Source organism: Citrus clementina, unplaced genomic scaffold (genome assembly GCF_000493195.1).
Source record: "Citrus clementina cultivar Clemenules unplaced genomic scaffold, Citrus_clementina_v1.0 scaffold_9, whole genome shotgun sequence".
NCBI classification, from domain to species: domain Eukaryota; kingdom Viridiplantae; phylum Streptophyta; class Magnoliopsida; order Sapindales; family Rutaceae; genus Citrus; species Citrus x clementina.
Genome location: NW_006261964.1, coordinates 28,780,807 through 28,794,266, shown reverse-complemented (window position 1 = coordinate 28,794,266; position 13,460 = coordinate 28,780,807). Strand labels below are relative to the sequence as shown.

Sequence of the window (13,460 nt, the reverse complement as noted above, 5' to 3'; positions counted from 1 at the left end):
GGGATGGATCCCTTTTCTGGCGTATGAAGTAGCATTACACCATTATGACTTTTAAATGTGCTTGCTCAGTTCATTTTTTCTCTTGTCTTGTATAATGTTAATCGACTGAAACTGTTTCTTTTGGGTGTTAGAAAGAGCATTTTACCCTTCAATATTGTTGGTTGAGAAATCGATGGCAGCTATGCATATTTAGGATTTCAGAGAGTCTTATTCATCATTCTAATCTTGTAGAAAGAGCATTTAACCCGTCAATATTGTTGGCTGGGAAACGGATTGCAGCTATGCATATTTAGTCATCTTGTCCCCTGGCCTACAAGAACAGTGATATTAATGGATATGTAGAATTTGTTAGTCTATTGTTTTATATCTCTTCTACCAGATAGCGCAAGTACTTTTTACTTGGCATCAAAATTTTAACAAGTGCTTTCGTTTGTTTTTTCCTTGATATCAGGTCGATTGAGTGATTGCCTGGCTTGCTCTCTGTGTTGAAGAAGATAACTTGTCTTGTGAAATGAAGTAATTTATGCAAACTTTTTAACATAACATTTTCCTTTCTTTTAAATTTTTTGGTTTAGGATGAATGCGGACTATTTTTGTTAGTATTTTACAATTTGAAGAGAATGACTGTAGTTAATGCATTATGTTGGGTTCCTTGATGACCATCATCATACATTAGCTGCAATGCCTGTACTTCACATCATGTCTTTTAGTAAAGTAGTTATATATGCAATCTGGTCAAAGTTGTGAAGATTTGATATCATAAAGATGTCTTGAGGGAAATTGTGCAAATTGGGAATTACATGGTTGGCTTAGTTTAGGTATTTTTGGTATATTTAATGTAAAGAGAACCTTGCTTGCTTAGTGCCTGCTTGGTATAGCTTATCTAATGGTCATAAGTACTTATTTAATTCCATAAGCTCTTATCAAAATTTTTATTATTGTTTGGCTGTCTTTTAGTAGAGCTTTTAAAGATTAAATAAGCTATTTTGCCTCTACTAGCAAAAGCTGAAATTTTGAGCTTTTGGGAGTAGAGATTGAAAAGCTTTTTTTAAATGTTAAAATATCTTAAATATCATTTACATATTTGACAATCTTATTTCATTCTTTTCATAACACAACTTTAAAAAACTTGCCTATTGAAGTAATTTTATAATTTGTAATAAAAACTCTCATTGATAACCAAACAACTAAAAGTTTTTGGGTAAAATCTCTAATTGTAAAGGCTCTACTAACAAAAGCTCTACTTAAATAAACTCTATTTGGAAAGTTATAACGAACAGAACCTTACGCAATTGGAATTTTTTAGTATTACAGAAAAATTAATGTTGTAATTATTTAAGGCCTTTAGAATATCTTATACCGTTTTATATATATATATATTCCTTTTCGAGGTAAGACCACCGTTTCTATTGTTTCAGATAAATACTTTGCAAACCCCTGCCTGTCCTTTTCCAATTGGTCCTTTAATCTCATTACTTTTGAACTTTGGCATTATACTGTTCTGTTTTTAAAATTTGACATCTCACACGGACAAATTCAAAAGTTGTGAAATTCTTGCATTCAAATTAGATTTTGCTAAGTGCAAAAAGGTTTTAATAGCTGTCAGTAAACGATGGTAATTTGTTTTCTGTTGCTTTTATTCTTTCTTCCTCTCACCACAAGGTTTCCCACTGTTTGCTTGTGTAAGATATTATTTTTGGTTAACCATCGTATCAGACTATGCAAAATCAAATGTCTGAAGTTTATTGGATTAACAGGGGGCGTGTGAGGTGGGATGAAGATAATCTTGGGGAAATTGAAGCAAATAAACCTGTAAGGCAGAAAATTACTGAACCCAAGACACCGTATCACCCAATGATTGATGATGATGGTATGTTGATCTCAATTTTGTTTTCACTTCTGCAGAAGCCATACAAACGATGTGTATTTTTAGATATTTTATCGTAGTTAGTGGATGCCTATATGCTAAAATGCTTATTGACTAGGATGGAAATTGGAATTGTGGAGTTGTTACTTCTAAGTTGGGCTAAAACTATTGTTACCATTACCTGGTGCTGGGTAATATTTGGGGTGTTTGATAAAGATAAAGGGATATTACATTGTCAGCCCTCCTTTTGAGCTGTTTAGCAATGAAGAGGTATATTCCTGACCAGTGCCATTTGATATTTTTTAACAATAACAGATTATACCTCTCCTAGACAAGGTAGCTTTGATCAGTGTGTTGACGCCATTGCTGATGGTATGAATGCTGAAGAGTTGAGGACAGCTTTGAATGATGTGGCTTCTTCAAGTGGGAAAACTACAGGGAAATCTGGCTGGACATCTTCTGAGGACGAAGCAGATCCCATGGAAGAAGAAGATGAAGGTTTTCCATTTTAGTTTTTCCTATTTAAATTTAGTTTTTTCTTCAGCATATTGAACATTTTTGTAATTGCTTTTGATGACTGTGTTGTGTGTGTGTGTGTGTCTAGAGAGAGAGAGAGAAAGTAATTTTACAATAAGGAACTCCTTTATGTTAATAAACGAAGGGACAAGCTAAAAGACAAGCATTTTGAGATTAATCTTCTGAAATTACTTAAATGAAGATAAAGATGATATTGTTGCATTTGGCTTCTAGTTTTAGTTTGGTTTTTGAATTAATTCTTTGTTGGGTAATGCCTTAATTATATTAGCCACTCTTGTTTGTGAGGTGTGGTTGACAGATCCTTTCTTTTGTTGTTTCAGATTCGGAAATGGATAGGGGTTCTGTTTCTTTTAGAGAGCACAGAAAAGCACACTATGATGAGTTTCTGAGAGTGAAAGAACTCCTGCGTGAAGGCTCTGTACTTGAGGAAGAAGATGAAGATAATGGTAATGGGAAGGCAAATGATGGGATATGTGATTCATCTTCATCTTTAAGCGCTGGTGTGAAGTGTATAGACATCGAGAGAGACACCGCCACCCCCCAATCTGAACCTCCAGCCAATGGAGCATAATAACTCAGACAATTCCAATTTAAGATGTGACGCTGACTATTTTGACATGGTGCTTACTGTAGTTTCTTTGTATGTGTACAAAACAAGTACGTGACTCCCATTCTGTGTTTCTTGTACTTTGCTTGGAAATGGTTTTTTCATTTTCTCATTCTGTTTTTTTTTTTTTTTTGACAAGTCATCCGCCTCTGCGTGCATGTTCTTTACCAAATAAACAATGTTAACATCAAGGTTTTGGCTGCAATACCTGCCTTAGTTCGGGGAGTTTCATGCTGGTGAGGGCTCAATTGTGGGGGGTGATCTTTATGATGTATTTTCTCATTTATAATGTTAATGATTGTTTGTTTCACCAAGAAAACGGTCTACCACTGAGCTAACTATCCTCAGCTTCCCTAGTGTCGGGCTGATGTGGGCAAAATTGCATGGGATGGTCGTTTTTGATGTAATTTGTCATTTATATCATAGCTGCTTGTTTCACCAGAGAGCCCTTGGAGCATAAGTTTTGAAAGTCTGGATCCTTTGTTGGGTTTGTTGTTGAATGGGTGGTATGCTTCATTTTGTTCTGACGTTTCAGAAAAAACACAATTAAGTCAACAGTAACTCCACAACCATTCCACAATCTCACACATCAGCCACGCGTGGTGGATAGAGCCTTACATCTCTATATAATAAATTAAACCCTGAAAGCCAACCGGCCCAACACAAAGACAGAAAGAGTCTAGTGTCAATGGCCTCTGAAAACTCGTCTTCAATGTCGAGTCTAGCTTCTCAAATCTGTAACCAAATAGCCTCAATCTTCTCCAAACCCACAGCGCCACACCCACCACCGTTAGATATCATGGTGGCCGAGCTCACCAACACAGCAACCCAAAAGGGCAGCGTTTTCCTCTACGGAGTTGGCCGTGAGGGTCTCATGCTAAAAGCACTCTGCATGCGCTTAGCCCACCTCGGAATCTCAACCCACTTGGTTTTCGACATGACCACTCCCCCAATCTCCTCTAACGACCTCCTTATCGCCTCCGCTGGGCCCGGAGGATTCTCCACCGTGGATGCCATATGCTCGAGGGCACGATCGTATGGCGCCAGAGTGTTGCTGCTGACAGCTCAGCCAGAAAGCGGGTCCAGCGTGAAGCATGCTAGTGTTGTGGCTTATGTGCCAGCGCAGACCATGGCGGATGATGACGATGAACAAGGGAAAGAGAAATCTAGGCCGTTGATGCCGATGGGAAGTGTGTATGAAGGAGCCATGTTTGTGTTGTTTGAGATGGTGGTGTATAAGCTTGGTGAGGCCTTGGGACAGAGCCCTGAAGCTGTTCGGTCTCGCCATACCAATCTTGAATGAAAAATGAATGTGTGGCAAAAAAATGTCTTATCCAACTTTAACAAACTATAGTTGTGTAGTAGTCTTGTCCTTTGTGTACACTTCTGTTGGTTTCTGAAACTCAAAGACTCCGATGGTAATGTCTTTCCTCTTTAATTAACGGGATTAAGAACGAATAATGGTTTGTTTTGGATTTACTAACCCTGTGAGGCCACTCTGCCTTTGGCGGGTGGTCAGGGCTGCTGCTCTCCCCCACAAACGTACGTATTGTGGGGTAATTAATTTCTTAATTATAATGTATAATTGGATGGAAGCAGTCTTTTAACTAGTCTTTGATAATAGTATGATTTATAAATATGAGATATGGTATTATATAATATGAGTTGTAGTTGTGATAAACAAGCCCACTTCGATCCCTTAAGAGTCCTTTAATTGCATGTACTGAGTTAGCGTTTGTGCTCTGCTTGGCACAAACAATCTGAATTATTGGACTTTCAATTGACAAATCGTGGTCAGCACCAACATCTGTAGCACTTATATGCGGTTACGCCATCACCAAAATTGCTAGTCTGGAGAATTCAAAAAAAAAATTAAAAAATTGCTTGTCTGGAATGTGATGGCTGCTGTGATATCGCATCAGACGGCAAGCACACAGGAGCCTGCATTGTTTATAGCAATGTCCTTGGCAACTCTCAGCCTCTCGGGCCTCAGCACAGTGCCGCCTCAATAGCAGCCCTGAAGGTATAACATCACAGACGGTGAGAGATCGAGGAGGTTGGTTAGCTGATAATCTGCGCCGGGCATCTGTACACATGAGGTTGTACAGAATACAAGGTGTGTCGTCTTTGATTTGGGCTGACCCCCACTCTTTGATAGCTGCTGACGCTACTTTTGCACCTGGTTTTGGTACTTCTTCAGGCACTATATCCTGACGCTTGTTGGGCGAAGAAGCCATGTAGGTGCTTATATTTGGGTTTTGTTTCATCATCTCTTCAGTCAAGTGCACATAACGTTTTCTAATAATTGATTTTTCAACTGCAAATGCATATAATAATTTTGGATCAGAATCCATTCATGATTTTAGCTTTTCACGAGAAAAATGATTGAAAATTAATAAATGAAAATATAATAGTAGTTAAATCTTTATCTTGTACTTGTTGACACTTAGCAAAACAAAATAGAGTGATGGTAAATAAATATAACTCTAAGATAGGTTATCAATTTCAATTCAAACATGGGTTTGATTTACACTCCATGTACTGAGAAATATTTACCATTCGAAAAGGGAAAGAGGAAAAAACGGAGTCTTTGTTCAAAGAAATGCATTGAGAAAGGGCAGATGTCTAGGTATGTAATACAATATCTTCAAATCGTCATCAAGAAAGAGGATTGTCCTACAAAATTTAAGTTAGGGATGGGCATCGATTCAGTTCGATATCAGGATAAACCGAAATTTTTAATTCGGTTCGGGTCACAAATTCAAAACAAAAAACTTATTGATTTTTAAGGAAAATAAAAACCATACTAGAATCGAGAGTTCGATTATGTTCGGTTTCAGTTTTTTCGATTCAATTTTAGTTTTTAAAGGAAAAGAAAACTAATTCCAAGCAACACACACACATATTAACACAAGAAAGCAAGTTAGATTACCTGGTAGCAACAAATTGGAAACGGTAGGGGCAAGGCCAGCGGTAGTGGCAGTGACAACAATAGTAGACTGGAGATAATAAGATGGATGTCAAACCTGAACGAACAAAGGTCATGGTCGCAGTAGTTGTGGTGAAGCAAAGGTCATGATTGGCAGCGACACTGCGAGTTTGTGGCAGTGAAGATTCGGCAATTGGCACTTGGCAGCACCGCATCAACCAGCAAAAGTTAGGAACTTAGGGAGTTAGGGTTCAGTTATGTGAACTGAATTGCGATTCAGCTAGCACTTGTCAGTGTGTGTATGCGTGCATGCGCATTTATAAATAAATGCAATTGATATCAGTTTGGTTTGGGTTTTATAACTTTTGATCCGAAAACTAAATCGAACCATTCAGTTTGCTTCGATATTTATTTATTTCGTTTTTCAACTTAAAAAATACCAATATGAAATCGAAAAAATAAACAGAACTGATATTTTTGGGTTTCAGTTCAATTCTGCCCACCTCTAATTTAAGTAAGGTGTCATCTTGACACCAAGAGTAGGAGTAAAGCCACTTGATTTATAGCACTACCTCGTTGTCATAAAGGTGTCACCTCGGCACCAAGCGTAGAAGCAAAGTGTCTTGTTCGCATCACCTCTTTACCCACAAAAGTGTTACCTCGGTACCAAGTGTAGAAATAACACGCTTTGTTGGCGCCGCCTTGTTGCCTCAAAAATGTCACCTTCGCATCAAGCGTAAGAGCAAAGCACCTCGTTGGCATTGTTTTGTTGCCACGAATGTGTCACCTTGGCACCAAACGTAAGAGCAACGTGTCTTGTTGGTGTCACTTTGTTGTCATGAAGTGTCACCTCGACACCAATTGTAGGAGCAACTTACCTTATTAGCGTTGCCTCCTTCCCACGAAGATGTCATCTTAGTACCACTGCATTAGGAGAAACACACCTTATTGGCACTGTCATTTACCAAGAAGGTATCGCCTTGACACCAAGCGTATGAGCAATACACATTGTTACCGTCACTTTATTGCCACGAAGATGTCACCTTAGCACTGCCTTGTTGCCACAAATATGTCACTTCAACACTAAGCGTAAGTGCAACACACTTTGTTGGGGCCACCTAATTGCCATAAAGGTGTCAACTCAGCACCAATGCATTAAGAGCAATCCACCTAGTTATACAAAGGTGTCATCTCGGCACTACTTCGTCATTACAAATATGAGATTTCATCTTGACATATGACTAAAGAAGCATTTCGATTACCCACATTAAATGCCTATCAACATTCGTTTCTAAGCTAAATGCAAGTCATTAGATCTAGAGTCAGTGTTTGGCAAATAGGGTGTAATGTTAGTTGGCGTGGGATCGAGGTCTTGAAACAAGAGTAAAGTGACTAGTTGATGTGCCACTAAAGAGCAAGTAAGCGTGGTTATTTAATTAATCAAACATATAATGCCCTAATGATGTGTGTACGTGGAAGAAGAAACCAGTGCCTAAATGATGCGCGTACTAAGTGGGTATAACTCTTCTTTCTCCATTTGCCTATAAATAGAGGAGAAGTTGAAGGTAAAGGGATGGACAATCTTTTGTCTTCCTATCTCTTTTTCCTTTCTAAATTTCACTCTCTCAAACTTGAGCGTTAGATTATTTCATCATTGAACACCACTAGCAACTCTAATTGTGTTTGTTTTATAGGCACTGTCACTTGATTTTGAGGTTGACTTGTTGTCTGGTGAAGATCTTAACCTCATCTTTCATTATTCTCTTTATGTATTTCTCTTACTAAATTATTTGTATTCTTAATGTGGAGTATAATTTGAGTTGTATAAATTTTTATATGTATTTTAATGTGTTCCTCACAACAATATAAAATCATGAATGTTTATCAAATTTTTGTGGTCGCATGTTCAAAATTTTGGCATCAGCAGTACTATTACTAATAGAAATGGGGCGCAAAATCAATAAAAACTAGGGAAAATAATATTTTGTGCATAAAACAATTTGCAAGTATCATTTTACAACAATATTTTAGCAATGACTGTTTTTATATGTGCACTACTTTGTACATTATTTAGGGTATCAATTAAGGTTGGAATAGGCTTTTTCAAGCCCATGCCCAAGTCCATTAAAGTAAAAGTGTAAGGGTTGGGCTTGAGTTGGGCCAATTGCGGGCTTGGGCTGGGCTTGGGCCAAGCTTGAGCATTTGCTTGTTTTTAAAAAAAATTTAAAATTGTTGTAAACTCGAAATGAGTTAATAATAATCAGTTGTTATAATCAACAATGAATTAAAGAAAATAAATATTTCAAAAATAAAATAATAACTAAAGAAAATAAAGCAAACAAAATTTTATAGATTTAAATTTTTGTACTGAATTCTCTAATTCACGGACTCTCTTAATTAATTAATACTTAAAAGAGATTTTAATATTATAATTTTAAATATTTTGATTCATTATTAATATATAAATTAAGGATTCAAGCTTTCTATTTTTATGTTTCAAATTTAAATTTATTATTCTGATTCATAATTTTTTTTTAAAAAAATATAGGGTTTGGGTCTGGCCCGAACTTTTTTTACTAAACCCTTGTCCAGACGCTCATGCGAGAGGACTGGACCAAAACCAGGAAGAATGGATAGGACCGACCTGGAGTTTTTTATCATCTCCACAATTGTTCTTCTCCTAAAAGTTACAGTTACACGCCCAAAATAGTGGAAATGTCGTTACTCTAAAAGTTCGTAAGACTTTAGATGATCTAAAGAACATCCTAATTCGTGACTGTAACCTACATGAACAGGTCCTATAATGTTTACGCTTTTACTAATTATCAACTTTTGTAACATCTCGTTACTCCTTAACATTAGTCAAGTTTAACGGACAAAAGACATACCACCCGCAAGATAATTACTTCCTTTTGATGAAAGTTTCGACATCCCCAAAGTGGTAATAAAAGAATTTGGATACAATGCTTACTTACTTCTTGGTGTTATTCGAACCAAACTCGATTGATTCAAGAAAGTTTAAACAACCCAAACCACCAATTGTTGTATTTGAATGAGATGATCTTAAACTTGTAATCCTCGAACCAAAACGCATTTTATTTCTGTTTGGACATTTTTACCCATTCCTATTTTAGAGTGTTTTGAGTAATCAATTTACCTGCCAAGAGGGCATGGGCGGAGTTAGGGGAAAAATTCTACGGGGGTCAAATTTAAAATTTTAATTTTTTTGTTGTTATATATGTAAAATTATAATTCTACAGGGGTTAATATAAATATTTTACACTAATTTTTCACTTTAAAAAAAAAATTAATATTTTTTAAATTTCTACGGGAGCCACGGCACCCTCTAGCCTTATACTAGCTCTGCCCTGCAAGAGGGGCTGGAATGAAGGAAAGTCGGGCTAACAAAGTGCAAAATCGACATCCAGCTTTCAGATAAAAATTTGCATGCATTGGTCCTTTTTATTTATTTATTTATTTATTTTGACCTCTTATGATTATAGCCACTAGAAAGATTACATCTGTAACATTCCCTCGCAATGGATAAGGATAAGAAGGTCATTACGAAACGCCAACAGAGAAAAATAAAAAAAAATCAAAACCCAGCGGCATCTCACATCCGGAATCTAGATAGCGGTCAGCATCTCATCACTCGGGATCAAACCCCCCTCAAGATTTTTTTTTAAAAAAATATTTTTACTTTTCCTTTTTCGGTTATTTTGTTTTAATTATATAATATAATAAATGAATATACCACAAAAATATCTTCCAGTTCTCGATTGGTGCCGGAGATATTTTCACTTTCTTTTCACCAGAAATCTACCCGCGCGCGTACGTTTAAATTTTCCTACTCGCTTTAAGGCTACGCGAATAGTTCTTTCAGATTATAAAAGTGCATATGGGGCCAACGCTTGCTTGCCACTCCCACGTGTCACTTGCACTGTCGTACCAAATTATCAATATTGAGAATTGCAAAAATTTATTAAAATTTTAAGTAAAAAGATAAGTTAAAACAGCCCATCATTATTAAATATACTTATTTTTTTTAATTTTTCCAGCATATTTTCATTTGATAATATCCAATATTACAAATAAAGAGTCGGTTTCTATTGATGTACGTATTAAAATACAAAAAATAATTAATTGCATTCAATACTTAAATTTATTTAAAATTTTTATAACGTAAAATGATAATTTTGAATCTTTTATTATTTGAGTAATATTATCGTAAAAAAGAAAACAATACATGACACATTTAATTTTTTTATTATTATTTTGTAAGACGATCATTCAACTAATAATATTTTCATTCAAGTTTATAGTTTTATAGAAAATATTTTTTTTTAGAAAACATTTATGACTCTGATTAGTTATTATCTTTATCTATAAACTTGTATCATCATGATCAATTTACACTTTATGAATATCGAAAATTATATTTTAAAAAAATATAAAGTTGTTATTAATGATTATTGAATAAACACGCGTGTGTATAAAATTAAATTATCACCACATGACATAAATTTTTTAAAAGGTCTAACTCAACTCTCAATAATATATTAAATCTAAATTCATTCGCTGTTATGGAACTTACAAAGTGGAATAACTATTAATAAAATTCCAATTGCAGGACAGCATTTATAAATGTCAAAAATACAGAACTCGAAACTATATAATGAGTATCTTTTTTTCTTTATTCTCGGTAAAATATTATTTAAAATTAAATAATTAAAAAAAATGAATGAAGCGAGTATGGTTCAAACTCTCTCCTCTCAAGTACTTTGGCAGAACTTAAAGAAAGAGAAGCCATTCTAAATAAAAAAATAAAATAAAATAAAATAAAAAGAAAGAAAGAGAAGCCAAGTTGCCAACCACGAGCTCTCTGGGGGGAAACCTCTGTGTATATAAAGTCCTCGATCGAACCACCAACATAGATCATCAATCCAACAAAGACCAAAGCTATTTTTATTTGCTTCAAAAGCACTTCCAAACAAAAAGTAAAAGCAGTTTTCAGGCGAATAACCAGACCAGACCCCAAACAAGGTGGTAATATCCCCCCTGCGAAACAATATTAATATTGATATTAATATTTGATATTAATGGACACAGCAAATAGAAGCAGCAGCTTTTCGGGGCCGTGGACGAACGAGAAGCACTTGCACTACTTGAACGCAATGGAGGCCGCGTTTGTTCATAAAATGCTTGACAACAAGCGTCGTCTTCCCCGTCTCGACCGTTACTTGCCTGATACCTCTGACTCAACCCTAGATTTGAATACTCACCCAACCAAAAAGCAAGCCACCACCTCGCGCTCTTCAGGTATCATAATATATTATATTGAATCATTCATTCGATGGGTTGCGAGTTTATTTCGCGCTCTTCAGGTATCAAATACTTGCATTGTTTTAGACCTTTAATTTACATAAAACATTCTTTTGGTCAAATACCTGAACATTGAAATCAACTTAAACCTGAAACCGGTAAGTAAACTTGCCGTCCAAACAGGACCTACTGAACGTGAAAAATCACGAATATGCCTCAAGATATTTGTGTGCCATGTAACCCCTTTTTTTATTGTTCTTTTTTGTGTCTTCATTCGCTTTATTGTTATCTTTTTAACTCTCTCTTTTTTTTTTCTTAGTCATTTTATATTATTATTACATTATTCTCATTTTAGATTTTTGGTTATGGGCAGCTGGTAATAAAACTGGAATGGACAGCAGAGCTGACAAGAGACTGACTAGAAGAAGACGCTCAAATCGGCCCTACACTTCATCAGAAGATCAGGTTTGATACACAAATATCATAAATTTAATTTGCCGTAAAATACACAATTACTATGGAATGCATTCTTGGGTGAGGATCAAAGGCCGCATTAAGGCAAATGTGGTCACCCTTTACAAATACTTGTAGCTTGATTTTTACCCTCTGATCTTGATTTCAAGTTTTTGTTCAATCAATGTTTTAAGTGTACTAAAAATATATGCATCTAAACTCTCGATAGAATTCAAATATATATGTATATTGTTAAAAAATATATATATATATCCGCAGGAATTTATCTTCTCTCTCTACTCACTCATTCTCTCTCTATCATTTTCTTCACTATGTCTCTCAACTTTCTCTCTCTCTCTATCCTTTTCTTCACTACTTCTCCCGATTTTCTCTCAGCTTTCTCTCTATTTAGCATTAAAAAAAAGTACAATTATTTCCCCGGCACGATCTATCATACGAGGGGTCCAAATGATACTGTCACAAAATTTTTTTTTATTAAATTTTACAAGTTTCTTGTTATAAACTCAATTACTTTCTCATCATTTTTTTTTTAATTTTTGGGTTATATATAATGTATGTGATAATTGAAACAGTCATTAAAAAATTTTGAAAGGGGGTGGCGTAACATTAAATTCGTTGCATGGTAAAGATGACTTTTTTAAAAAAATTTAATTTTATCATTTTCTACTTTTGTTGACTCTGGATATATTTATGAAAACACTGAAGACTTATATATACAGGTGGTCCCGCAGATTGAAAAGTAGAAGAGGTTATAAAGACGAAAGTGACCCTCCTGCTGCGTCCACCTGCCGAATGAGATGAAGATTCTTCTTTGTATTAGGGTTTTTAATCATGTAATAAATTTATTATCATTCTTTTTGTTTTCCTTTTTTTTTTTTTCTTTTAAGTTTGGTGTAGTTGATCTGGTAATGTAGTGTACGTATTTTGCAGTGAAATTTGCTAATTAATTAGCATGACTATGTACTCAAAAGTTGATATCCATTAAATGATTTGGAGCTTGTTTGTTTTTTATTAGAAGTTTTTAAGTTTACTTTTTTATCAGGCATTTTAAGAGTTTTAATTGTTTTTTTTTTTTTATAAAAATTATGTCTGATTATAAGGCATTTATCTCTAAATGAAACAAGTTAAAATTACTGATTTTTATCTTAATAGAAAAAAGTCTGAATAAAAAATAATTTTTTACTCTCAAAACTGCTCCTGACAGATATATTATTTTACACTACAACACCAACATCATCAGTTCTTACGCGTACATTTGATCAATTTACGTATGGGTTGAAGACAATACTCTTAGCAGGTTGTAGCCGTTTGCCTTATCATGGCAGAATAGCTATAATTCCTCTCACATTTTTTATCTTTTAAACAATTTAACAATCATAATAAAATTTATAATTTTTTTTTTTTTGTATTTTGAGCAATGGTTATCATTTTTATATTATTTTAAGATAAATGATTCATTGATTTCATTTTTGGTTATATGACCAAACAAAATATAGGTAATATACATGTACAGGCAAATAGTATCATTAACATTATATATGTTAACTAATGTACATATGTTATATAAATGTTGAATAAATTGTTAGGAGAATAATATTTTTCAATTCAATTCCCTCCTTACCTATGTGGGTGGGGTTTAAATTCCAAACCTCTTATTTTCAAAACAATAGATTTTACCAATAAAACTAGTTGATACCCACGAACATAAATATTTTGGATATGTA

General features: G+C 34.7%; 4 protein-coding genes across 13 annotated transcripts in view; 3 read left to right on the top strand and 1 right to left on the bottom strand.

The window, feature by feature from the left end:
- Positions 1–3,454, top strand: part of LOC18031291 (protein phosphatase inhibitor 2) — a 4,380-nt gene extending 926 nt beyond the window's left edge. For 6 of the 8 annotated variants that reach the window (XM_024178955.1, XM_024178963.1, XM_024178959.1 and 3 more), the window contains 4 exons: positions 452–516; positions 1,758–1,870; positions 2,183–2,365; positions 2,725–3,126. In XM_024178955.1, the coding sequence (XP_024034723.1) occupies positions 512–516; positions 1,758–1,870; positions 2,183–2,365; positions 2,725–2,975 (552 nt within the window). In that variant the 5' untranslated portion in view covers positions 452–511 and the 3' untranslated portion in view covers positions 2,976–3,126. Of the gene's footprint in view, positions 1–451; positions 517–1,757; positions 1,871–2,182; positions 2,366–2,724; positions 3,127–3,150 lie in introns of those variants that run through there. The other 2 variants (XR_002904259.1, XM_006421827.2) reach the window with 2 other exon arrangements.
- Positions 3,455–3,546: 92 nt separating this feature from the next.
- On the top strand, positions 3,547–5,040 carry LOC18031406 (3-hexulose-6-phosphate isomerase). Its single transcript, XM_006421826.2, has one exon. The coding sequence runs from the start codon at positions 3,700–3,702 to the stop codon at positions 4,312–4,314; it is 615 nt and encodes a 204-aa protein (XP_006421889.1). The 5' UTR covers positions 3,547–3,699; the 3' UTR covers positions 4,315–5,040.
- Positions 4,819–6,436, bottom strand: LOC18033448. 2 transcript variants are annotated; one of them, XM_024178952.1, is made up of 2 exons: positions 6,038–6,436; positions 4,819–5,328 (listed from the first exon to the last, which is right to left on the bottom strand). In XM_024178952.1, the coding sequence occupies exons 1-2, from the start codon at positions 6,153–6,155 to the stop codon at positions 4,838–4,840; spliced, it is 609 nt and encodes a 202-aa protein (XP_024034720.1). In that variant the 5' UTR covers positions 6,156–6,436; the 3' UTR covers positions 4,819–4,837. The 2 variants fall into 2 exon arrangements, 1 of the variants encoding a protein (XP_024034720.1); XR_002904256.1 differs by having other exon boundaries at positions 5,125–5,328; positions 5,944–6,436.
- Positions 6,437–10,765: 4,329 nt separating this feature from the next.
- Positions 10,766–12,747, top strand: LOC18032175. Of its 2 annotated transcripts, none has more exons than XM_024183208.1 (3): positions 10,766–11,259; positions 11,636–11,727; positions 12,468–12,747. In XM_024183208.1, the coding sequence occupies exons 1-3, from the start codon at positions 11,040–11,042 to the stop codon at positions 12,477–12,479; spliced, it is 324 nt and encodes a 107-aa protein (XP_024038976.1). In that variant the 5' UTR covers positions 10,766–11,039; the 3' UTR covers positions 12,480–12,747. The 2 variants fall into 2 exon arrangements, with proteins under 2 accessions (XP_024038976.1, XP_006421887.1); XM_006421824.2 differs by having other exon boundaries at positions 10,767–11,259; positions 12,456–12,747.
- The last annotated feature ends 713 nt before the right edge of the window (positions 12,748–13,460 follow it).

Coding starts and splice junctions, on each gene's coding strand:
- LOC18033448 (XM_024178952.1), bottom strand. CDS start 6,155: ATGCGGTGCTGCCAAGTGCCAATTGCCGAATCTTCACTGCCACAAACT. Junction 5,329..6,037: donor CATGACCTTTGTTCGTTCAG/GTTTGACATCCA, acceptor ATGCATTTGCAG/TTGAAAAATCAATTATTAGA.
- LOC18032175 (XM_006421824.2), top strand. CDS start 11,040: ATGGACACAGCAAATAGAAGCAGCAGCTTTTCGGGGCCGTGGACGAAC. Junction 11,260..11,635: donor CACCACCTCGCGCTCTTCAG/GTATCATAATAT, acceptor GGTTATGGGCAG/CTGGTAATAAAACTGGAATG. Junction 11,728..12,455: donor ACACTTCATCAGAAGATCAG/GTTTGATACACA, acceptor TTATATATACAG/GTGGTCCCGCAGATTGAAAA.
- LOC18031406 (XM_006421826.2), top strand. CDS start 3,700: ATGGCCTCTGAAAACTCGTCTTCAATGTCGAGTCTAGCTTCTCAAATC.